The sequence below is a fragment of the Lissotriton helveticus genome, chromosome 11, assembly GCF_964261635.1.
Source record: "Lissotriton helveticus chromosome 11, aLisHel1.1, whole genome shotgun sequence".
Classification (NCBI taxonomy): domain Eukaryota; kingdom Metazoa; phylum Chordata; class Amphibia; order Caudata; family Salamandridae; genus Lissotriton; species Lissotriton helveticus.
In genome coordinates, this window is record NC_136072.1 from 112077427 (window position 1) to 112102689 (window position 25263).

The window sequence follows — 25263 nt, forward strand, 5'->3', positions numbered from 1 at the left end:
AACCGCATCTGGAAAAACAAGAGAGTATAATGGGAGTGGTGAACGCGCGACGTGAAAGTGATCACGATCAAAGCGCCTCTGCTCAAGTGCACATGCACTGCAAGCTGCAGCCGGCGGTAGCATTTTTTTGAAGCCCTTACTTAACGTCTCGCGAGGCAAGCGCTGGGTGAGGCGAGACCTAAAAAGCAATAATAATGCGGTTCAAAGTAAGGTCACCGCGAGTTCAAATCATATATATTTTTCAACTATCCCTTAACGCATTGCTTTGGAGTGTTATTTTGTTTAGCATTGTTCTGACGCTTCTGACCTCCTTCACCTGTACAAAGTCGACATCTCAGAGTTCCGATAGCAGGGGTCAATGACAGCAGTACAGTGAAAGCAGCGACCTGATTCCCCAATTTTTTTTTATTCCAGACCGCCCTGACAGGAAGAAAGGGTAGGGTGAAACAGAAGGATCAAGAAGCTTGCCAACTCTTTTGAAGCAGGGCGGGCAGTGGAAAAACAGGCAATTAACAGTTGCTTGCTTCGGTTTATATAATCTCTCACGGTCCTGTTCAATATTTCAATTAACTTAGAAGGCATACACACACCAGCAATATTTTATTTCCAGTGTTCCGACTCAGCATCTCACAGAATGTGTTAATAGTATCTCACCATAACCCACTAAATGAAGTTATCAATAGTGGAAGTCCGGGGATAGTCATTGTGTTCGTAAGAAGCAATCAGGCAGGGAGAGAAAACTAGTAGCATCTAACGGTAGTAAGTGAGCGACAAGGCAGGGAGGCGCTGGTACAGAGTGGTAGGTTCACTCTCAGCATTATGATAAACTGATTGAAGTAAGGGTGCACATTGCCTCTCAGTGGTTGCGCTGTTATGACATTGTAGAAGACCGATGGTCGTAATAATCCACAAAGACCACAGCGTGTAGATTTAAGTGTATTTAATATCCGTAACCACTACAGACATGCCTTCAGTATAGTTGAATGTTATGTTCTCCTACCCAGGATCGACGCACGGTCCACGAGCTCTAGCTCCCCAGCCCCGCAGGACAGCCGTCAACCGCTTGCACAGCGTCCCTGCCATACCCGCTGAGGTCGCCGCCATTTTGGGGGGTGTGAGCATTGCACCGGCACCCACAATTCCATCCGCTTAGAAACCACTTCCGTCAACAGTTACATTACAACCTCCGGGTGAAACAAGGAAGTGCTGAGGTGAAGGAAACAGAGACACAAAAACACCGGCGGATGTCCAAATGTTATCTGCCGAGAGCATTTCATGAAAGTTTACCCTAAAAAACGTATCTGATACTGTTGGTCACACACTTTCAAGATGGACTGTTTGATCGTCGCCCCGAATAAAGATGGCGGCGATGGAACGTCTAGTTTGAGGGAGGCATGGAAGTAGTGGTAGGACTTTCTCCAAAACCACTTTCTTTTATCAACAAAGATGGCGAGTCCGAGTCACTTCAATGCAGTTTACCGTCTACCCAGAACTCCGCGCATCTGTCACTGAACAAAGATGGCGGGGATGAGCCTGCTTAGGGCAGCTCTGGGGGTTGCTACGAGGCTAAACCCCCTGAAAAATGCTGTACCCCGGGGAAATCTGCTGGGTCGGAGTGGATCCAAGATACCTATCGGTATGAGAATTTGAGGAATAGGGGTACTATTGCTTCCTCGCACATTGACCTGCTTCACCGGCATGTGACCTTGTGGGGACAGGATTCATTAGGGTCGTGCCCGCCCACCGACACTTTAGAATAACACCTTTTGTCGCTCGACAGGAGCTGTGGTTTGGGGTGAATGTACTACGATTTAAATTATTCAGCACACACGCCCTGGACAGTACAATAGTAATATCAACATACCCTTCAACTCTAGTTCGGAAGTGAGTCTGAAGAGATGCTTTCTGTATTTACATAATTCATGTTAGAATATCCCCAATAGATACTTTTTTTTGTTATTATATATATATATATATATATATATATATATATATATATATATATATATATATATATATATATCTGTATTTACATAATTTATTATTTTTTACCCATTAATTAAATGGGTAAATTGATACCTTGCACACTTCTTCCCCTTGCTATCTGGCGAATAAACTAAAATGTCTGGAAGCTTTAGACCTTTTCGGAATGCAGAACATTTTCTGCTTGAGCCCCCCGCATTCAAAAGGGGAAAAATCAATGGCTCAATCGTTCTCAGGTTATGTGGTGAGATTCTGGAACTCGCTTTCTCCATTGCACCATCTCTATCCGGATCTTCAAAGCCGACCTCAAATCTCTTCTATTCCAAAGACACTTTCAGAACAAATACCTTCATTCTCAGACCCCCCTAGGAAGTTCGTTAGACATTGTAAATTTGTAATATTTTCTTGTACATTCCTAACCCTTGCTTGCTGTTTTTGATATTGTGTTCTTGCCTTCTATGTTTTCCCTACATCTGCTTGTTGGCTGTGTTTGATATTGTGTCCTGCTATTTTTGTAACGTTCTATTTTGTAACATTTCTCTCATGTAACTTAACTGGTTCTATTGTACAGCGACCTGACACTTTTGGGTAAAGTCAGCGCTTTATAGAAATGCATTAAATAAACAAAAAATACATTGTGTAGCTCAAAATCGATCAAATTTGCGATGAGGATTCTCTAAACAAGCTGGTTTGTGTTTGTTTTCTAACCTGCAGTTTGGTTCCCTACCAAGGGTGATTTCATGGGGCGGTATTTACGGTGAAGGCGGCTTACCTTATTAGAACTTGAATTTAGATTTGTTGTAAGGACATTTTAAAATTGTACTTGTAAGGTTTCTTATTCTGTTCCTTCATTAAGAGGTATTTTAAGGAGTGTTTTTTTGTGTTTAAAATGTTTCAAGTTGTTAATCTGGGCTCCTGTATTATACTGCTTGTTGAAGTTTCATGATTCAAGAGCGGTTGGTGCTACGGACACTATCCAGAGTATGCAGCTGTTTGTGAGTTCTGATTTGCATTTACAAACAATAAATCAATGTTAGGCAATATCCAGTTTTTGGTAGCCTTTTGCAATGCATCAACAGATTGGCGTAATAGGCAGATCGAGAATGCAGTAATACTCAGTGGTCGAAGTGCTTTAAAACCAGTGAGTAAGTAAGTACATTTATTGTTTAACCGTAACAAAATTGCACCTAAAATGAATCAGTAAATCTGCCAATTTTTAAAACATTATTAATTTACATTATCAGTTTGTTGCATATAAATATTTTTAAAAACATTTTTGGCTAGTCACACTCAATTTGTTGCAAGAAATGATAAGCATATTGTGTCGATTATAATCTGAACAGTTAATTTCTATCTATATCAGAAGGTTTCCGCTATCAGTAATGCCGATAAAAGTTCAATGTGCGGGCCTGTTTTTCAGTTTAAGATTTTTAAGTTACTTGCATGTCCTTTGAGGATTTATGATTTCCACCTTCTAACTCAAGTTTATATTTCAATGTTTAGGGCCTTTTCATAGGAGTTAAGAAATTTAATACATTTGCAGTTCAATTGAGAATCGGAGGGGTCTAGTTCTGTTATTATAGCAGCTCTGCATGTCCTTATTCCTCTATGGATTAGAGCTTTTCTAAGTAAAGTGACTCATGCTGTGTGAAGTTTGAGCAATTATATGAATGAAGTCCTCTTTGTTGCTACCGCAGAGTCTGCATGATCTTGCATGGAATGAAATGTTGCTGTTTTGTTTATTGCTTGCTTAAGGACAGATACAGGAGATTGTTGTTCCACAACTCCGCAGTGCAAGTAGTTAGTAGAGAGGTATAAAGATATTGGTTGTATGGCGATTTTTATAAAAAATGTTTTATCTTCATCCAGTTCTGTCCAAAGGGCATTATTAAGTGGGGAGTTAGCCGTGTTCTGTTTAAGTTGATTCCAGGGCATTATTGTTGCATACATTCTCCCTTTTGTTTAATTTAACAGGCCAAATTCGAGTCTTAGCTGGGCTGGTGAAGCGGATTGATGTATCTGGAAACATTTCTTATAGGTGAAGACTAGTAATTTGTTTAGAAGATTAGAGTCTTTGCCGTATAGGGCAATACTGTCATACGTTATAGTTTTAAGCATTTTGGCCGACATCACTGCGAGCAGAGGTTTGTATGACGTCCCCTTCAGTTTTTTTACCAGAGTTTACAAGGCACATTTTGGTGCACTAGTTCTCTGAGACATGTAGCTTTTTTCCTCTAGATGGTTTTGTCTATTGTCCATGTAGAACACCAGATATTTATAGCTAGTTACTTCCTCTAGCTGGTGGCCTTCAAGCCATATATCTGCTTAATTCTTCGATGATTACTGATAAGCATAGTTTTGGTTTTTAGTGTCTGAATTTCTAGTTTATTGAATGAGATATATACTGTGATTTCCTTAAGAGCTCTTCGAAGACCGGTTTTGGTTAGGCTCATTAGCACCACATCGTCCGCGTACGTGAGATGTGATAATGGAAGCTTTCCCAATTGTTGGGGATGTGAGTTAATCTGATCGAGCCTTTTTGCCAGGTCAGACATAAATAGGTTAAAAAGGTGCGGCGTGCCAATACGCAACCTTGTTTTAGGCTTATTTGTTTGTGATCAGCGTCCTGAATAGTCTAGAGCCATCGCCCAACTTTATTCTTATCCATGTTTGGGAATATAATTGCAGTATTCCTCTTAAAATTCTTTCGGGATTTTCCAGGCTCTCAGTTTTTTCTATAACAGCTGTCGTCCCTGCTGTCTAATGCTGCTTTTAAAATCTATAAAGCAAATGTGCTGTTGTTGTTTCCTCCGCTTGCATTTGTTTGCTATTAATGAGAGAGCTAGGATATTGGTAATCATCCCAATACCTTTCTTGATACCTGTTTGCTTAACAGGAATCAGGTTAAGGTTGTTTGACCATTCCCCCAGATCTTCCAGGATAAGTGAGGGGTAGTACTTTGTTTCTATGTCTAGTAGGGCAATTAGCCTGGAGTTCGACAGACTTGCTCAGTCTCCTCCCTTGTAGATCGGTGTCTTTATCGATCCTTGCCAATTAGATGGAATATAATTTAGTTGCCCTGTTTCTCTAAACAGTATGTAAAGGTGTTCACTCCAGGAGGATGGATCATACTTAAAGATTGCTTAGGGGAATGCCATTAGGTCCTGGGGCACCATCACCTCTGCCTTTTCGTATTATACATGTTATTTCATCTGCTGAGTAGAAGCGCAGTTCTGTTTTTGCTTTGAGATAACAGTTGCTGTGTTTGCCATATTGCCTAGCGATTTCATCAGTGGAATAGGCACCTAAATCAGTCATTACTGTTATATTGCACATACCATCTTCTCCTTGTGTGATAGTTTCAGCTTTTCCTTGTGCAATATTTTCAACTCTTTCATTTGCCGCCACTAGATCTTGGTGATATCGCGCCTCCTGGTGCTTCTGAGATGAATGTTCTGGAATTCTGATTTCTGTAAACTTGTTTGTTAGAAATTTAGCCCACGCATGTTCTTGTATATTTGAGCTTAGTGTGTTCACTGGCCTCTTCAGATTATTTATCATTTCCCAGAAGATATTGGAGTTGGTTTTTCTAGCACTATAAAGTAATTTTGAGCAGAATTCATCATTGCTATTTCTCTTATCTTCCCATAACTTTTTTTCAACTCTTTCCTCAACTGACGTACGTTGTCCAAGCTGTTTGATCGAGGTATGTTGTTCTTAAGTCTCCTGATGGCTTTCTTTAGATCACGTGTCAGGTGTCCGACCTCTTCCGTTAGTTTATTTTAATTTTTTAAGACCTTTTGTTGTTTCCCAGACATTAACGTAAATCATTTTGTTGTAAAATGTTCCCAAACTTGTATCTTGTTAAGGCCCTCGTTAACCCTTGCTGTTATTAGCCCCTTTACTTTGTTTTGGAGCACTTGTATCATTTGTCCGTTTTAGACGTTTTAGATCAATTGAATGAATGCTTTCCTCTGTAATGGGGTTGATCTGATGTTTAGATAAATTTAAGTTAAAAAGTGAATATGCTGGTAAGAGTGATCACTCCTAGTTGTATACTCTATTGAAAAACGAGAGAGTAAAGGAATCAGTGATAGTGAAATTTAAAACCAGTTTCAGAACTGTGCTGCACGCAAGGGGACGGGGTAGGGGCAGAGTGTGTGTGGGCGTGGCTAAAAACAAAATATTCAGTAACTTTTCGGTCTTTCACGTTCTAGTGACTATATATAAAATAACACACAGCTTAAATAAAATAATATGTTAATGGGAAATGCACCACCGTACATTAGGAATAGGGCTCCTGGTGTTATGGTATTTTTTTTTTTTTTACATTTCCGTCTGTATTTATCCATATTTATTTTTTGTCAACTTTATCTGTATTTATCCATATTTATTATGGGTATTGTGAAAAAAATAAAGCTGAAACTGGTATATTTCCACATTTATTTAATTGATTAATATGCACTCATGCTTGCATGCCTGCCAGGTTTCAGTGATATAAACACTTAAATGAAAATATGCACATTTCAGTATCAGCCTTGTGCATATCTACTGCTTTTTAAGCCTGTTTACTAAAATTCCTTTCTTTTTTACCCCCTTACCTATCAATCCACACAGATGTTGGCCTGGCATTCATGACAGAGAGCATTAAGAATCACTCAAAAAGCACCCAATTTCCATTTTTATCCACATTTAAAAATAAATACAGACTAGGAAATAGATGTTTTTCTCTCTATCTGTAAAAACGGAAAACGGGGAGCCTTAATTATGTAACTTCTATTAGTTAAATCTTGGTTGGTGTAGTGGAGAATAGTGACTTGTGTATGTTTAGTACTACAAGTTCCCAGTCTGTGACAGAAAGCACTATGAGCAATTAAGTCATTATTATTTATTAATGAGTACCGTTGAGTTGGGTAACAATACACATCTCTTATTTAGCGCCAAGATACCCTTCTTTGTGACGTGTGCTTTACAAATACGTTATGTTATTTTAAAATTGCATTACACACAGTATAAGATAAGCTGCAACAGAATGCGCAGAAAGGTTTAAGGTAAGTATTTTTCCAAAATATAGATTTTTTTTGAAGGCTGTACATAGTGTAGATTTTTTTATAACTATCTTTTAAAAGTACACACTTACCAGCAAGGCTGGCAGCTCCCGTACAATACCCCTCACAAATAATGAATATGTGTCATCAGGAAGAATTTTTTGGGCGGGTAACAGTCTTTTAAAAGCACACACTTCACATCTGGTAGCTCCCTTACAAATCCTCTCAAAAATAATAAATGTGTGTCACCAGGAGGCTTTGAGTGAATCCATCAATTAAAGGCACTACCAGCTTCCAGACGCCCTTTACGTTTGTGGAATGACTAGTTATGTACATTTACACTTCTTTCACAGCACAGGAGGCTCCCTGAGTGACACTTCAGCTGAAGCATTTCAGCTTTCGGAATTAACTGTCCCAGGACGGTTGACTTTTGACAAAAAGTAGGGAAACCCTTATCCAGTCTAACAGTGATTATAGCCAACTCATCAGAATCAGGAAAGATGAAAAAAAAATCCTCTGGTTAGTGCAGTGGTTGTAAGAAAATGTTCCGGTCCTTGAGGTTTTTCTTCAAGCTGCCATTGCTCTAGATCATCTCGGTGGTCTGTTCATTAGTGATAGCCCACTCCTCAACCTCTCTCAGACAATTATTTCAAATATGGCCCTTCAGGCTGAGACTTCTTTTTATGTATTAAAAAAATGTTTTAGCTAGTGCTTTTTGCTTTTGTCATCAGCGTGACTGCATTTTTCATCTTATTTTTGGTAGTAGAAAAGGGATATTTCTCGTTGGCAGGATTTTTTTTTTTTTTTTACTTGGAGCTCAGTGCACTGGACACATCTGTCAGTGGCCCAGTCCTACAATATTCCTATCTACTGGCAGTTCCTTAGCAAGTGACAAATGCCCACTGCAGGTGTATTACATGATCTGGGACTGCATTAGTCAAGTTAAGTCTTGAATCGGTAGGGACCATGCAGCCCTGTGGCGAAATTGGTTACGAGTAATATGGAGAATCTTTCTCAGGGGTTTCATTTGACGGAGTGATGTTTTGACCTCTGCTCCCACTTGCTGATTCATGCTGAGGTTGTCGTCCTTAACCACTCTGCGGCATCTCCTACCGCACTAAAAGCAAGTGTTAACTAGAAGGTATGCTGGGCCTAGCATCAAAATTTCAGTTCGTGAGACATTCAGTTTTACTGTTTTCCATCCATGCTTGAATCCTGGTGAGGCAGCTCAACCCCATTAGTTTGATCAGCCTTTTACTTTAAGTTAGAGATCCTTTTCGACCTTGTGGCAATGGACGATTAGGGGGCAGGAGCGGTAGTGCTCCATCAATGTATAATATACATGTTAAACGAGTAGCAGTAACAGTGGTCCTTGTGGTACTTTGCATGTGACCTAATGTGCAGTGGAGTTGAAGTGACACATGAGTTGACTCAAGCACTTCTCATTAAAGTTCAGGGTGGTGCTTTGTGTAATTTTAGTTTTCTGCACCTAAACATTATTACACATCTTTTTCCATGTACAACACTTTTGGACATGCGACTCTTCAGAAAAGCGTTCAGATAAATTCCATTTTCTATTAGCCGTTAAAACGCTATAGAAGTCTACCATACCTCTATTGTTTCCATAATGGAACAGTGTATGCACGCAGGCGCCTAGATAAGTTAGCACCAAAAAAATAAAGACATTTAGAAGAGATGTATGCTGGTTTCCATTCATCATGCTCCCTTGGTCACTTTTAAGCTTTTTGGATCATAGCCCCTCTTCTATTTCATTTTCATTACTATACTCTGTTGTCCCAGTGCACCCTTCCATTGTTATGTTTTTTGCAGGCTACTTCGTTGTTACTACTTTGCCTGGCCTATTTTGGCAAAGTGTCAAGGACTGGCTAACTGATAGTTTGAAGGATTTTCGTGAATACTACAAGAAGGTTTTTAGTGTCAGCAAAGCTGCGAGCGCACTACCAATAGTATGAGCACAAAAGAACAAATTAGGTGGTGCAACTGGGTGAGTGGAAAAACCAAATAACCACTCATCGGTCAAACCAGCTGGCTGGTGAAACACAAGGATTAAAGACAAAACAACCCTATGTACACACATCAAGTTTTGCAAAACTAAGTAGATAGTGTAACATGTGGCAAGAAATACAGGTAAAGCTGCAGAATAAACAATCGTTTAAAAAAAGAAAAGAATAGGTAATCATCCGTTCTTTAATTTTCATGTGATATACAGCAGCCATCCGACACGTGTTTCATCGCTCTCGCGAATCTTCAGGGCTCTGAATGGCTGTATCTATGCAAAAGGTCGCTCTGCCGATGATACTTCCGACCCGGTGGGGCCCTTGACCAATTCGAATGATAATATAGAAATCAGGATGAACACTCTGTGGTGTATATCTGAATCAACTAGAATCCCCGGAGCTTCTCACAGTGAAATAAGTAGTGGAGCGAGTAACTCTCATCTACCATCTCGGTAAAAATATTATATCGAAGCGAAGGGAAAGGAGAGGGTTGACTCTCAGCCCCTATATGATGCAAACGAAAGGATACGCGATGTGCGCGCTGTTTGTATAGCTCCCGGGTCGCTGTGTTCCTAGTTGTGGACTGGCTAACTGATAGTTTGAAGGGTTTTCGTGTCAACACAGCTTAAGGGGCCAATGGAAGGGTCAAGCCCAGGTCCAGTTATCACCGATCAGCTGGCCAGTTGCAGAAAAAAGCCTCTTGTAGCGTGTTGTGTCAGTGTTGCTTTAACTGAAAGTTTGCCTTAAGATCTTTGGAAACCACTTCTTTGCTGTGGGTAGAAGAGGGAGAGGAGGTCACATCTTCTAAGGTCCTCTTAGTAATCTCAGAAAGCAGTTTAAGTCATTTTGTTGTTTTCCACATGTTCAGGTGTGTTCAGAAGTGGGTGCATGGAGATACCACATTTATGCCTTTTTCAAGAAAAAGGGATACCGGTAGTCGCCGGGGACCTTAGGCGAACATTGTATAACATGAAAAATGGTCCCTAGACATGCACAGTAATTAATGTTTTCCATTCAAATGGTACATTTTAATAATAATCAAAAAAGCTTTTTCAACAAACATAAATGATGGTGCAGTGGGTGTACGTGAAAACATGCTCGGTGCTCTCATGAATAATACACACATGTATGTGACAAGGTGATCAGTGTGTGGATCTGTTAACAATAATAGCACGGCCCATTAATCAATTACCAAGATAATCATCAGGACTCTTGGCATAACCTTTCCCAATACATACAAAGTTGAAGAAATGAGTAAGACCACATGTAAAGGACGAATTGAGAAAGCAGCGTAGGGTGCAACATACATAAAAAGTACTCACAGATGAAAAAGGGTCATTGACAGAGCTGAAAAGACAAAAATGGAAACGATATGTGAGACCTCAATGAGTGACAGAGGGTCTGAGTGGTGAAATACGTGCAGTATGCAAACATGGTTCACCTCTGGGAAGGAATGTACAGAAAATCTGCACTAATTGTCGAGAGTTCACAGGACATGTAATCTAGGGGAGACCTGGAATGAAGAAATATGGCCCTGTAGCTAGTTGAAACGATGACAGCGGATGGTGAATTGAGTGACTTATTACCTGAATATGTCAGTAACTTTGGATGGACCCAACTGTCCCCATGGCAAATAACCACAAAGTGTGCAAACTCCTCTGACCAAGGACTATATGGTCAAGGAGAATGGTTCAGCCAAAAATGGTCAGGGCTCCAAATACAGTTTTAAACTGGAAGTATGTTACTTCCTACTCTTGGAAGTTGGTTATAAAATGATTTTGTAAGAATAAATTAATAAAACGAATGACTATTTTAATTGGAAGAAAACAATTATAAAAAAATTCTTCGTACCTGTAAATTCACTTAAATGAAAAGATTTATTTTTCGCATTAAAGCCCCTCTTCTGATACATCTGCAACAATAGTAGAGCACCTTCTTCTAAAAGTCCGCACTGATGTCACTTATTTGGAAATAACACAGGGTAATACTGCCCAGTGTTCCACTTATTTTCTATTTTTCTGTTGTGAGTATTTGATGATGCTTTGCATTAAAACAAGTTGGTATGCTGTTTTCTGGTGGGATGCATAGGAGCAGAAAGCCAGCGTCCATGACAGTAAATATTTTGTTTCTTTATTTTAATTGTACCTCAGGATGTTCCCTACTTGGAAGTTCTTACAGTGATCTAAGATAGATACGATGTGGGGGAATGAGGGAGAAGCTGGAGCAGATGTGTGGGTACTCGGCTCATGATATGTACTAGGGTTTAACTTCCTCCAATAAACTTCTAAAAAAAAGTTCAGCATATTTACAAATTTGGCGATGAGGATGCACGTGATAATACGCAACGTATCAGTAGGTGCGAGAGTAAAACAAAAAACTTTTTAAAACACTTCTTGTTTATTTCATATTACAGCTTTATACATTGTGCAAATGTCATCCCTTTTCCTGTAATCTCACTCCACCACAAGCTTTTCTCCCAGTATCAGGCGAACTAACTTTTTAATGGGAGGAATGTTGTGAGTTTTATTTAAACCATGGGTACTCACAAACTTTCTCTCGGGCCAAATTTACAGTGTGGTTTATGTCCGAGGGCCGCACCGGTGGGGGCGGGTTCAGTGGAGGAGGGGGCGGGGCTAGAGCAACAAAAAAACGGTGACCATGTTGTTAAACACAGGTCCCTGCAGCGGACGCCTTCGTCCACTGAGCCACCAGACCCGGCATACACACATCTCTCTCGCCCTCTATCTCCCTCTCTCAACCTCTCTCTCAACCTCTCTCTCCCTCCCTATTTCTCCCTCTGTCTCACTCAGACTGTCTCTCTCCCTTCTCTCTCTCCCCGACTCACTCTGTCTCACTCACTCTGACTGTCTCACTCCCTCTCTGTCTCCCTCTCTGTCTCCCTCTCTCCTTTCCTCTCCCTCTCTGTCTCCCTCTCTCCTTCCCTCTCTCTCCTTCCCTCTCCCTCTCTGTCTCCCTCTATCTCCTTCCCTCTCCCACTCTGTCGCCCTCTTCACTCTGTGGCCCTCCTCACTCCCTCTGTCACCCCCCTCCCTCCTCCCTCCCTTTGTCACCCCCTCTCCTCCTTCCCTCTGTCACCCTCCTCCCTCCCTCTGTCTGTCACCCTCCTCCCTTCCTTCTCCCTCTGGCTGTCACCCTCCTCCCTCCCTCTGTTTGTAACCCTCTGTCTCCCTTTCTCTGTCTCCCTCCCTCTCCCCTTCTCTGTCTCCCTCCCTCTCCCTCCCTCTGTCTCCCTCCCTCTCTCTCCTTGTCTCCCTCCCTCTACCTTTCACTGTCTCCCTACCTCTCGCTTTCTCTATCTCCTTCCCTCTCTTTGTCGCCCTCTGTCTGTCTCCCTCTCTTTGTCTCCCTTCCTCTGTATCCCTCCTCCCTCTGCCTCCCTCCTCCCTCTGTCTGTCGCCCTCTATCTGTCTCCAGCTGTCTGTCTCCCTCCCTCTGTTTGTCTCCATCTGTCTGTCTCCCTCCCTCTGTCTGTCTGTCTGTCTCAGTCTGTCTCCCTCCTTCTCCCTTTCTGTCTCTCTCTCTGTCTCCCTTTCCCGCCCTCCCTCACTCTCCCTCTGTCTGCCTCCCTTTTCCTCCCTCCTTTCCTTCCTTCGCTCTCCCTCTGTCTGCTTCCCTTTCCCTCCCTCCCTCGCTCTCCCTCTGCCTGTCTCCCTTTCTCTCTCTCTCCCTCGCACTCCCTCTCTCTGCCTCCCTTTCACTCTCTCCCTCGCTCTCCCTCTCTCCGCCTCCCTTTCACTCCCTCCCTCGCTCTCCCTGCCTCCCTTTCCCTCCCTCGCCCTCCCTCCCTCGCCCTCCGTTTTCCTCCCTCGCTCTCCCTCTGTCTGCCCCCCTTTCGCTCTCCCTCTCTCTGCCTCCCTTTCCCTCTCTCCATCGCTCTCCCACTCTCTGCCTCCCTTTCCCTTCCTCCCTCGCTCTCCCTCCCTCTGTCTGTCTCCCTTTTCCTCCCTCCCTCGCTCTCCCTCTGTCTGCCTCCCTTTTCCTCCTGCCTTCCTTCACTTGCTCTCCCTCTGTCTGCCTCCCTTTCCCTCCTTCCCTCGCTCTCCCTCTGTCTGCCTCCCTTTCTCTCCCTCCGTCTGCCTCCCTTTCTCTCCCTCCCTCGCTCTCCCTCCCTTTCCCTCCCTCCCTCCCTCGCTCTCCCTCTGTCTGCGTCCCTTTCCCTCCCTCACTCGCTCTCCCTCTTGTCTGTCTCCCTTTCCCTCCCTCCTTTCCCTCTCTCCCTCGCTCTCCCTCTGTCTCCCTTTCCCTCCCTCCATCGCTCTCCCTCCCTCTCCCTCCTTTTCCCTCCCTCCCTTGCTCTCCCTCTGTCTCCCTCCCTTTCTCTCACTCCCTCTGTCTTCCATGCTCTACCTCCCTCTGTCACCTCTTCATCTCTCCCTGCCTGTCTGTGCCCGGGCTGAGACAGCTTCAGGGCACACACACACACAGCCGCACGAAGACTTCACAGGACATCTATTCACATGCAAACAGCCCAGAAGACCATTTGTATGTTAATGAGGCTTTTGTCTTTCACCTCTTAGCGCCCCTGCAGCTCCACTCTGACCATCGGAATGCCCGGCCCCCTACAGAGCAACAGAGTCTCGAGCCCCCAGTGTTTGCAGACAATGTAATTATTTTTCTTTTTAACATGGGTAAATTGTCTGCAAGGTCTGCGGGCCGCCAGGGAAGGCTTGCCGGGCCGCTGACGGCCGCGGGTAGGGTGACCAACCGTCCGTAAATTTCACGGACAGTCCGTAATTTCGGCCGTCTGTCCGTTGTCCGTGAAGGAATCTTTAACGGACGCCATTTGTCCGTCATTTTAACAGGGCACCGGTTGCCCCACCCTAAAGCCGGCACAGCTTGCACCCCCCTCCCTTCTTCACTCTGATGCTGCACCAAAGCTCCTCAGATACTCGGCAGCACTGGAGAGGCACAGCGGGATGGCGACCCTCACACCTCTAGCCCTTGATGACCTGTTAAGAGGTGCTTCGAAGGTGACTGAGAGGGAGGGGCTGCAGGTTCAGGAGCAGCGACATCTATTCACATGCAAACAGCCCAGAATGTGTCATGTCTCTGCTATTTAGAGGGGGCTCACACATTCCATTTCTACCCAGGGCCCCAAACATCCGAGACTCGGCCAGATTACACCCCTGATTACACCGAGGCAGCACATGGTTCTCTTCACGGAGTGTAATTACTGTCACTAAATTGTAAGCAAACTTCGGTTCTTCAAACATGCAGTCTATAATGTAAGAAGATAAAGAAATGGCACAATCGCACCCACACTGATTAACAAAGTATGGAGGACAATCAGTTCTCTTAGAGTATCTCCTGTAAGTACTGTACATCACAGTGTGGGATGGCATTTTGGACAGAGAGCCTGTCTTCTCGTTGTCTTGTGCAGGAGGTGGCGAGGAGCCCAAGATGATACTAGAATACTGCATGCCCACCCCTGTGCCCACGCTGGTGGATCCTGTTCCCTCTCCTGTGATGGCTCCTGCCCTCCCCTCAGTGATGGCTCCTGTCCCCCCATGTGGTGGCTCCAGTCCACCCCCCCACCTGTGATGGCTCTTGTCCCCCCCTGTGGTGGATCCTGTCTCCGCCCTGGGTGGCTTCTGTCCCAGTCCTGCAGCGAGGGTGAAGTTCTTGATGGGCCTCTTCTCAAAAGGGCTCAGCTCAAAATTAATATGGAAAGGTGGGCGAGTAAGTAAGTGAAGGGATGGGTGAATGGCTGGATGAATTAGTGAAAGGGTGAAAGGATGAATGAAAGATTGAATACATGGATAATGAGAGAGGATGGATGGATTGATGAGTGAGGGGAAGGATGGATTGAAAATGTAAATAGCTGGATGTATGGGTGGAAGGGTAGCTGGATGAGGGGAAAGATGGATGAGGGGAAGGATGATGGATGAGATGGATGGATGGATGGAGGGGAAAGATGGATGGATGAGGGGATGGATGGATGGATGGATGAGGGGATGGATGGATGGATGGGAAGGATGGATGGGAAGGATGGATGGATGAGAAGGATGGATGGATGGATGAGGGGGAAGGATAAAGGGATGGGATGGATGGGTGAGGGGATGGATGGATGAATGGAAGGATGGATGGATGAGGGGAAGGATGGATGGATGAGGGGAAGGATGGATGGATGGATGAGGGGAAGGATGGATGGGTGAGGGGATGGATGGGTGAGGGGATGGATGGGTGAGGGGATGGATGGATGGATGAGGGGATGGATGGGTGAGGGGATGGATGGATGGATGGGTGAGGGGATGGATGGATGGGGGATGGATGGATGGATGGATGGATGAGGGGATGGATGGATGGATGAGGGGATGGATAGAGGGGAAGGATGGATGGATGGATGGATGATGAGAGGAAGGATGGATGGATGATGAGGGGATGGATGGATGGATGGATGGATGATGAGGTGGGTGAATGGATGGATGATGAGGGGGTGGGTGAAAGGATGGATGGATGATGAGGGGAAGGATGGATGGATGGATGGATGATGAGGGGGAAGGATGGATGGATGGATGATGAGGGAAAAGGATGGATGGATGATGAGGGAAAAGGATGGGGGGAAAGGATGGATGGATGGATGATGAGGGGAAGGATGGATGATGAGGGGAAGGATGGATGGATGATGAGGGGAAGGAAGGACGGATGGATGGATGGATGGATGGATGATGGGTGGGTGAAAGGATGGATGGATGGATGGAGAGTCGGTGGGTGAAAGGATGGATGGATGATGTGTGGGTGGGTGAAAGGATGGATGGATGGATGAGTGGGTGGGTGGATAGTGGGTGGGTGAATGGATGGATCAGTGGATTGGATAGTGGGTGGGTGAAAGGATGGATGAGTGGATGGTGGGTGGGTGGATGGTTGGGGGGATGAGTGAAATGATGGATGGATTGATGGATTGATAAGTGCAAGGGTGAATGAGGGGGAAGGATAAAGGGATGGGATGGATGGGTGAGGGGATGGATGGATGAATGGAAGGATGGATGGATGAAGGGAAGGATGGATGGATGAGGGGAAGGATGGATGGGTGAGGGGATGGATGGGTGAGGGGATGGATGGGTGAGGGGATGGATGGATGGATGAGGGGATGGATGGGTGAGGGGATGGATGGATGGGTGAGGGGATGGATGGATGGGGAATGGATGGATGGATGAGGGGATGGATGGATGGATGGATGAGGGGATGGATAGAGGGGAAGGATGGATGGATGGATGGATGATGAGAGGAAGGATGGATGGATGATGAGGGGATGGATGGATGGATGATGAGAGGGTGGGTGAATGGATGGATGATGAGGGGGTGGGTGAAAGGATGGATGGATGATGAGGGGAAGGATGGATGGATGGATGGATGATGAGGGGAAGGATGGATGGATGGATGATGAGGTGGGTGAATGGATGGATGATGAGGGGGTGGGTGAAAGGATGGATGGATGATGAGGGGAAGGATGGATGGATGGATGGATGATGAGGGAAAAGGATGGATGGATGATGAGGGAAAAGGATGGATGGATGATGAGGGGAAGGATGGATGATGAGGGGAAGGATGGATGGATGATGAGGGGAAAAAAGGACGGATGGATGGATGGATGATGGGTGGGTGAAAGGATGGATGGATGGAGAGTCGGTGGGTGAAAGGATGGATGGATGGATGAGTGGGTGGGTGGATAGTGGGTGGGTGAATGGATGGATCAGTGGATTGGATAGTGGGTGGGTGAAAGGATGGATGAGTGGATGGTGGGTGGGTGGATGGTTGGGGGGATGAGTGAAATGATGGATGGATTGATGGATTGATAAGTGCAAGGGTGAATTAATGGACGTATGAGTGAAAGGGTGGATGTAAGGATGGATGAGTGAGTGAAAGGGAGGGTAGATGGACAAAAGGATGAATAGATGTGTGAAGGAGTGAAATGATAGATGGATGAGTGATAGGGTCAATGGATGGATTCATGAGTGGATGAATAGATGGATGGATGGATGGGTGGGTGGATGGATGGATGGAAGGACGGATGGCTAAGTGAAAGGGTCGATGGAGAGAGAAAGGGAGGATGGATGGATGACTAAAATAGTGGATGGGTGGAAGGATTAGTAAGTGAAAGGATGGCTGGATTGGTGAAAGGGTAAATGGCTGAATGGATGAGTGAATGGATGGATGGGATGAAGAGTGGGTGGATAAGTGTACAGATGGATAGGGTGAAAGGGTGGATGGATGGATGGATAATGGAGATGAGTGAAAGGATGGATGAGGGGATGGATGAAGGGATGGATGAGTGAAATGATAGATGGAAGGATACATGATGGATAGGTTTGCAAACGGTTGAATATGTTTGGAAATGGTTGGGCTTACTTATATACTATTGCGCGACCTCTGATGTGTCTGTAAAACGTACCTATTGTCCTGAAGTTTTGTCCTGAATTTTTACCTCCTGTCCTGAATTTGTGTCCTGAATTTTGACCCTTTGTCCTGAATTTTTACACTCACCGTCCTGAATTTGCACCAATGCCAGTTGGTCACCCTACCCGCGGGCCGTACTATGAGTACCCATGATTTAAACTATATTTCGACAAATGATGATTTCACACCAGAAAAAAGAAAAAGATTTTGCCACATTGTTTAGGACCTGGAGGTCTTAAAATATATATTCCCATTTAAAAGACGATTAGACAGCCAGGTCAAGGAAATTTATTCATAAATGCTTTGGAAGGCCTTGACTGTTATTTTACACCAAGAGTGTGTATAGGAATTGATAGATTTAAATTTTATCATAGCAAAGAAAGCAAGGATGAATCAATTGAAGAGTTTGTGTCTGCATTAAAAACAAACCTTGCTTTAACTTTTTGTTTTGAAACACTACATGATGAACTTATTCAAGGCCATATAGTAGTGCATGCTCAAATTCTAGTATAAAAGATTAACCTCTGGGCTTGGGTGGAATCTTCTCTTCAAGAAATAATTGACCTTGTAAAGAGAGCAGTATTAACTGGTAGATGCTCCAAGGCAGTACTATCAGAAGAAAAAGTTAGGGAGGAAAAAGAAATGGTTGCTAATGTGGAAACTACAGAACTTGGAAAACTAGGAACATGGAGTTGCCCAACACTAAGAGGAAGATGAACACCAGCTCGTCTTCAGGAATATGTTATAAATGTGGTAACTCAGGTCATTTTGTTAATGACAGGAAGTGTATGGCTCACAATAAAAAATGTTCGGGCTGTGATAGGAGAACATTTTATAAAGTATTCCTTAAAAGGAAAGACAATACTGTTTAAATTCCTGGATGAGAATAGTGACTCAAAGTATGATAGATGTACATGTATCAAGGGTTCAGCGCTTGATGAAAAAACTTCATGTGGAATGTTTTTTGGGACTGTAAAATGTCCACTGTTGCTGATTCCATCTCACCACACACTATAATCTGCAAGACTGTATATGAGGAAAAATGAATTGAAAAGATTGGTGACTATTTAGAACCCACAGATATCTCAACTAAGAGCTTTATGGGAGAAACTATTGATATTTGACTTTAAAGATAGAGAAGCTGAATGTAAAATGTACATATCTAAAGAAGGTTCATTAGTATTGGGACGGAAGTATCATGGCGATATGGATATAATTTTTTTAGACCCAAATAGTCCCAAACAGGTCCTGCTATTACAGGACAAAGTGGATGAACGACTCATGAAATTGTTTCCTGGCGTTTTTTAGGAACAATTGGGAAGCTACAAGGCTTCCAACATAAGATCATTTTAGGAGGATGCTACACCTTGTCTTCATAAAGCAAAGGGTGTATTTATGAACATTAGGAGTGAAGTCCCTGAAGAGTTACAAAAACTACAGTCAGCTGGTATTATTGAGTTAATGGAATCTTCTGACTGATGTTGCACCTTTGATTTTAGCACGACTTTCCAATGGAAAAATTGTACTACATATATTGAATCCAAGGAACGGCTTTGGAGTGGATCATCTCGTTCCTCGCCGGAAGAACCCAGAGAGTCCGCCTCCCCCCGTTCCGATCCGCGGCCACCAAAGTCATCTGCGGCGTTCTGCAAGGATCCTAGCTCAGCCCCACCCTCTTCAACGTCTACATGAGCCCCCTCTCAGCCATCGCACGCCAACACAACCTAAACATCATCTCCTACGCTGACGACACCCAGCTGATTCTCTCCCTCACCAACGACCCCGCCACCGCCAGAGCCAGCCTCCAGGAAGGAATGAAACACGTCGCAGAATGGATGAAGCTCAGCCGTCTGAAACTGAACTCAGACAAGACGGAAGTCCTCATCCTGGGACCATCCCCCTCTGCATGGGATGACTCCTGGTGGCCCCCTGCCCTGGACACCGCCCCCAAGCCAACTGATCATGCACGCAACCTGGGCTTCATCCTGGACTCCTCCCTCACGATGACCAAGCAAGCCAACGCCGTCTCGTCAACCTGTTTCAACACCCTGCGCATGCTCCGAAAGATCTTCCGGTGGATCCCCACCGAAACCAGGAAGACGGTCACCCAGGCCCTCGTCACCAGCCGTCTGGACTACGGGAACACCCTCTACGCTGGAACCACAGCCAAACTCCAGAAAAGACTCCAGCGCATACAGAACGCCGCGGCACGACTCATCCTGAACATCCCCTGTCACAGCCACATCTCTGCCCATCTGAAAGACCTGCACTGGCTCCCCGTCAGCAAGAGGATCACGTTCAGACTCCTCACCCAAGCACACAAGGCTCTCCACCACATGGGCCCCAAATACCTCAACAGCCGCCTCACATTCTACACACCCACCCGCCAGCTCCGATCCGCCAGCCTCGCCACCGTCCCACGAATCCGCAAAGCCACCGCCGGAGGAAGATCCTTCTCCTACCTGGCGGCCAAGACATGGAACTCCCTCCCCACCCACCTACGGCTGACCCAGGACCATCTCTCCTTCAGGAAACAACTCAAGACCTGGCTGTTCGAGCAGTAGCGACTCCCCCTCCTCCCAGCGCCTTGAGACCCTAATGGGTGAGTAGCGGGCTATACAAATTTGTTGATTTGTTGATTTGATTTGATATAGACTTAAGAGATTTGAATAAGAACTTTCTAGTTGATAAGTTTCCACTACTTAAAATTAATGAAATGCTGACCGTAGCCAAAGGAGTTGAGTGGTTCACGACTATTGATCTTACTGCTGCCTATCATCAGTTTCAACTGCACTCTACTAGCAGCAGACTTACTGCTTTTATTCCTCCATTTGGTTGTTTTCACTATGTTAGAGGACCATGTGTATTTATGTTTGCTGCAGGAGTGTTTCAGAGATTAATTTGTGAAATATTCAAGGGCAGGAAGACTACATTTTTTATTTTGAAGACATCCCAAATAAGGTCAAAACTAAAAAGGAGCATGATTTGAAACTTGAACAGGTTTTAGAAATTGAGTAAGAAGGGTCTTGCTGCTCAGTATAGCAAGTGTAAGACTGCAAGAAAAGCGGTTGCGTACTTGGGCCAAGTGGTGAATGAGGAATGAATTAAACCTAAAGCAGAACTAGTAGAAACTATAAGGAATGAGCCTTCCTCAAAAAACAAGGACAACGTAAGAGCATTTCCAGGTCTGGCTGAATTTTATTCAAAATTGTAAGTAATATGTATAGCAAAAGATATCCTATTAGAAAAGTTTCGAAAGTTAATAATATGTTTGAATGGTCAAGAGTGTCAAGATGCATACCAAGGAAAGAATGGGGTTAGCCAGGCTCCGCCGTTACAAGGGTTAGACCGTAAACTGAAAAGTATTGTTATCATAGATGCAGTGGGAAAGGAATAGGAACAAATTAGATATCCTATTAGACAACCTTTGAAAGTTAATAATGAATGAATAAAAGATGTTATTCAATTGTAAAATATAATCATAAAAGATATCCATCTACAAAACACATTAAAAAAAAATCACATAAGTAAAAATTGGCAACAACCGGGTTAAGACTTAACAACCCTGAGGTTAAAATAAAATCCTTTATACTTAATAGGTCATGTGGTGAATAAGAGAGGAATTAAACCTAAAGCAGAACTAGTACAAACTAAAAGGAATGTGCCTCCCCCAAAAAACATAGACAAAGTAAGAGCATTACTGGTTCTGGCCCAATTTTATTCAAAATTTGTAAGTACATTTTCTAGCAAGAGATATCCTATTAGACACGTTTCGAAAGTTAATATGTTTGAATGGGCAAGAGTGTCAAGATGCATACCAAGGAAAGAAAGGGGTTTGCCAGGCTCCGCCGTTACAAGGGTTTGACCCTAAATTGAAAAGTATTGATATCGTAGATGCAGTGGGAAAGGAATAGGAGCATATTAGTGAGTTGGGAAAGGAGAATGTAATAATTTTTGCCTCGCACTCTATGACCCTCTGCAGAAGAAAAATATTCTGTAATAAAACGTGATGCACTTGCATGTGTATGGGGTCTAGAACATTTTAGGCAGTTACATTTGAGGTTCAACAGTAACTTTTAGAAGTGATCATAAACCTCATCAAAGTTCAAGTCAAAAAGCGGTTGTATAATGTGTGTCCTCATTTAGCTCGATTATCTATTAAATTGTTAAGTTACTAATATGTGGTACCCTTGAACCATGCAGCAATTGATGAATGGGAAAAGGTGTGTGTGGCAGAAGTAAATTAATGTAATTCTAATCATGAATGGTTGGATGGTCAGGAAGAAGACCCTGCACTACAAGAAGTCAGTCATGATTAAACCAGGATGGGAATATACTTCGGGAAGGTATAGGTAAGGCATGAACTTTCTGAAGTGGAAGGTAAAATTATGAGGGCGGCTGGATGATTCCACCAAAAGCAATTAACAGTAGGATTGTAGACATTTGTCATGAAGGGCATCTTGACATTGTTAAGGCTGAAAGCAGGATGAAAAACTTGCATTTGTGGCTTGGTGTGGATTTGGCTATGGAAAGGAAGGTGAGAACCCATGCACCCGTTGCAATGAGACTGATAAAACACATTACAATGAGGCTACAATTGTAATGTCCCATAAGTAGTCCTAGAGCACTTTTGGGAAAGGAGAAGCATAGACATTACTTACTGAACCCATTCTTGAAAAGGAGGAATCGAAGTATCTAATCGGGATCTTTGAACATTTCTGTAAATTTGACATTGAGTTTGTCCCCAAAGCTGACTGCTGCTCTAGTAAGATTTCTAGATGGTGTATTTTTGAAGGAAGGTTTACCTAAGGTCGTTTTGGGCCACAACTGATTTCAATTTAAATCTGATTTGTTTAAAGCATTCCTAAAATGTAATGGTGTTACACATAAGACGACTACAGTCTACCACCCTGGAGGTAATGGTGCTGTGCAACCTTTCAATAGAGTAATAAAAGGCACCTTACTCTGTGCGAGTCAACAAGTCATAGCCTACGTGATCTGATGAGGGGAATGATACCTTTCGAGAGACAATTTGGGTTGGATGTAGAAGTTCAAGAAAGTCAATTTGTCACCTGCTATGTGAAAGGAAAGACTGGTATGTGCACAAGCTGTTTGTAAGAAAAATAATGATGACAAACAACAGGTAAAGAAAAATGCCATGATAAAGAAAGGCGACAGTACATTTTCAAAACCGTTACTGTATAAGAAGGTATTTTGTAGCTCAGCACTCTTAAGTGATGGGAATGTTTGGGGTTTGAGTTGCCTTTCAATTTATAGAAGGGGGCATGTTAATGTTGAGTTTGCTGGTGGTCGGTCTACAGGAAAGAGGAATAATCGTGATTGGTTGATTTGAGAGTGGTAATTGTGATAACTTGTTAACAGCTAAATACCAATCGTGTTCCAATGTACCTGACCAAAGTGACAATATGGAGTTGTTGCAAAATGAAGCTAGACTTATAGCTGTAGGATGAAATGGAAGAAGATTGAAGAGAGTAGTAAATAAGGCTAAAAGATTGGAAGATCATCTGTGTGAGTAAGCATTGCTCCTCCTTCCACCCACTTTATTCCACTTTTATTGGTTATGTTCAACTAAACCCTTGCAATGGGCAACCTTTATTGGAAATGTTTCTACCTGTGGAAATAACTACTTGTTTTTATTTGTAAATAATCACAGGGCAGTGCAGTCCCATTTTTGCTTATTTTTTTATTTTATTTTGTGATTATTTCAAGTTTTTGTACTGTTTTCTGGTGGTGTGCATTAGAGAAAAAATCTAGCCTCCATTACAGTAAATGCTGTGCTCCTATGGTTTAACTCTACAGTGGTAGTGTCCGTACTTGGAAGTTCTTATAGTAATTTAAGATAGAATGTGGGGATTGAGGGAGAAGCTGGAGCAGATGTGTGGATGCTCTGCTCATAACGTATACCAGGGTTTTAATTCCATCATTAAACATCTAAAAAGCCATTGAGCCTTGACATCATCTTTACTGTAAAGCCTCAGATGGCTGGAGAAGGTGGGTCGACAGATGCTTTGTCACTGCAATGGGAAGCCTATTGAGAGGATGGCCCTGTGGGCGTGAGCTCACTGATGCGATGAATGTGACTTGCCTGAGCTCTCGTTTCCCCAGCCCTCCCTATGTGGCCCTTATCACTGTGATGACACCACAGCTCTCATGCTCTTGGGGCCAGTTGTGGATGTGCCTTTGAGCCTAGTGAGTAGAATGCAGCCTGGGCCTGAGCCTGAGGGTGGTTCCGAATCTCTGAAGAGGTGCGACTGTGTTGAGCCGCTTAGTTGATCACCGGCCTCAAACTCTGATGTGGGAGACGACCAGCCTGCTCAGACTGAGCACAGGTGCAGGTGCCACTTAACGGTGCTGGCGTGGGGAATGGACCGCTTTGAAAATGGAGACTGGAGTTTCCCGCAGACTGGTCACCTTGAGGTTTTCTTAGTTGGCAGCCGCCATGTTTTAGGTCGACCCTGGGCAGCGCATGCGAGGCATGCTGTGTTCGAGTATGGACTTGAAGCTCCGCCCATATTTTTCATTGGCTTGTGTCATTGTGTTTTGTAAATGATGGCTTCTGATTCGTTAATAGGTTTGTTAGTCTTTCCTTAGTACTAATTTGTCTTTATTTGTAACCTCCCATGAGGACTGGCCCTTTTACATTTGTTGTTACAGTATGTTTTATCCAGTATGTGAGCACTATTTTCTTTAATGAGTTTCTCCTACTGCAGGCACAACATGCTTTCCTGCAACAGTGTCCTCTTTCCAACTCTCTGTTGCTGTCCTGCTTTGGGCGCAATGCTGTAGCTTTCAGCATGGCGCCCGCCTATATATTTTCATTAGTAATAACTCATTGCATCGCGGTGTAGTTGCTTTTTCTTTAAGCAACCACAAGCCTTTCTTTACTTTTGCACACTGCAGCTGCTGCATGCGCTATGCTGGTTAACTGCTGGCCTGCTCAATACTTTTTAATTACTTTATGTGTCTACTCGCTCGAAATGAATGCTGCGCTCTGTTTTTTTAAGTATGCTCCCTCTCTTCACGACTGGCCGCAGCGCTTTACACTCGAGCATCGTTCACTCACGACCACTGTTTGCTTTACCGTGAAAACAAAGGGGCTCCACTTCAATAACACTCTCTTTTCAAAATTTCAATTCTCGAATGAGGGGCTCACGCTCCAGCGGCAATTGATTTCCAGTGCACAAGCTGCTATGTACAATAGATTTCAAACTGTGTGTTTTCAGGGAGTTAGACTCTACTCAATACCACATAAATACACCACACATAAAACCAACGTCACATACATAGTCCTGACCATGCCACATAATTCCAATCCGCATAATTGCACCCGCCACACAGTTTCACACCACAAAATTCAACTCTACACATTTCCATTCCACACCACATAATTCAACACCAAACCACATCACTCATCTCAACAGCGCAATTATACAACACACCACATACATCCAATCCATACCTCAGAATTCCACATCATGCCACAAAATTCAACAGCACACCGCATAATTACACTCCACTACATACCACTCCACAACACAAAATACCATGCCACATAATTACACTCAATGACTCACAGTCCCACTCCACATAATTCTGTTACTCAATACCACATAATTACCATCATTGCCACATAAATCCACTACACAAATCCGCTCCACACTACACAATTCCACCACGCACAATTCCGCAACTAACAATACCAATTCAACCCACATAATTCCACTCCACACCCCACACATCCACTCTACATGGGTAAACACATTGTGATGTTAGCT

The 25263-nt window shown here is 43.7% G+C and overlaps 2 protein-coding genes across 2 annotated transcripts in view; one reads left to right on the forward strand and one right to left on the reverse strand.

The window, feature by feature from the left end:
• MRPL47 (mitochondrial ribosomal protein L47) overlaps nt 1-1154 on the reverse strand; it is a 36300-nt gene extending 35146 nt beyond the window's left edge. The window contains exon 1 of the mRNA XM_078668050.1: nt 1001-1154. Within this exon, the coding sequence (XP_078524176.1) occupies nt 1001-1122 (122 nt within the window). The 5' untranslated portion in view covers nt 1123-1154. The remainder of the gene's footprint in view (nt 1-1000) is intronic.
• Nucleotides 1155-1466: 312 nt separating this feature from the next.
• NDUFB5 (NADH:ubiquinone oxidoreductase subunit B5) overlaps nt 1467-25263 on the forward strand; it is a 55766-nt gene continuing 31969 nt past the window's right edge. The window contains exon 1 of the mRNA XM_078668051.1: nt 1467-1636. Within this exon, the coding sequence (XP_078524177.1) occupies nt 1519-1636 (118 nt within the window). The 5' untranslated portion in view covers nt 1467-1518. The remainder of the gene's footprint in view (nt 1637-25263) is intronic.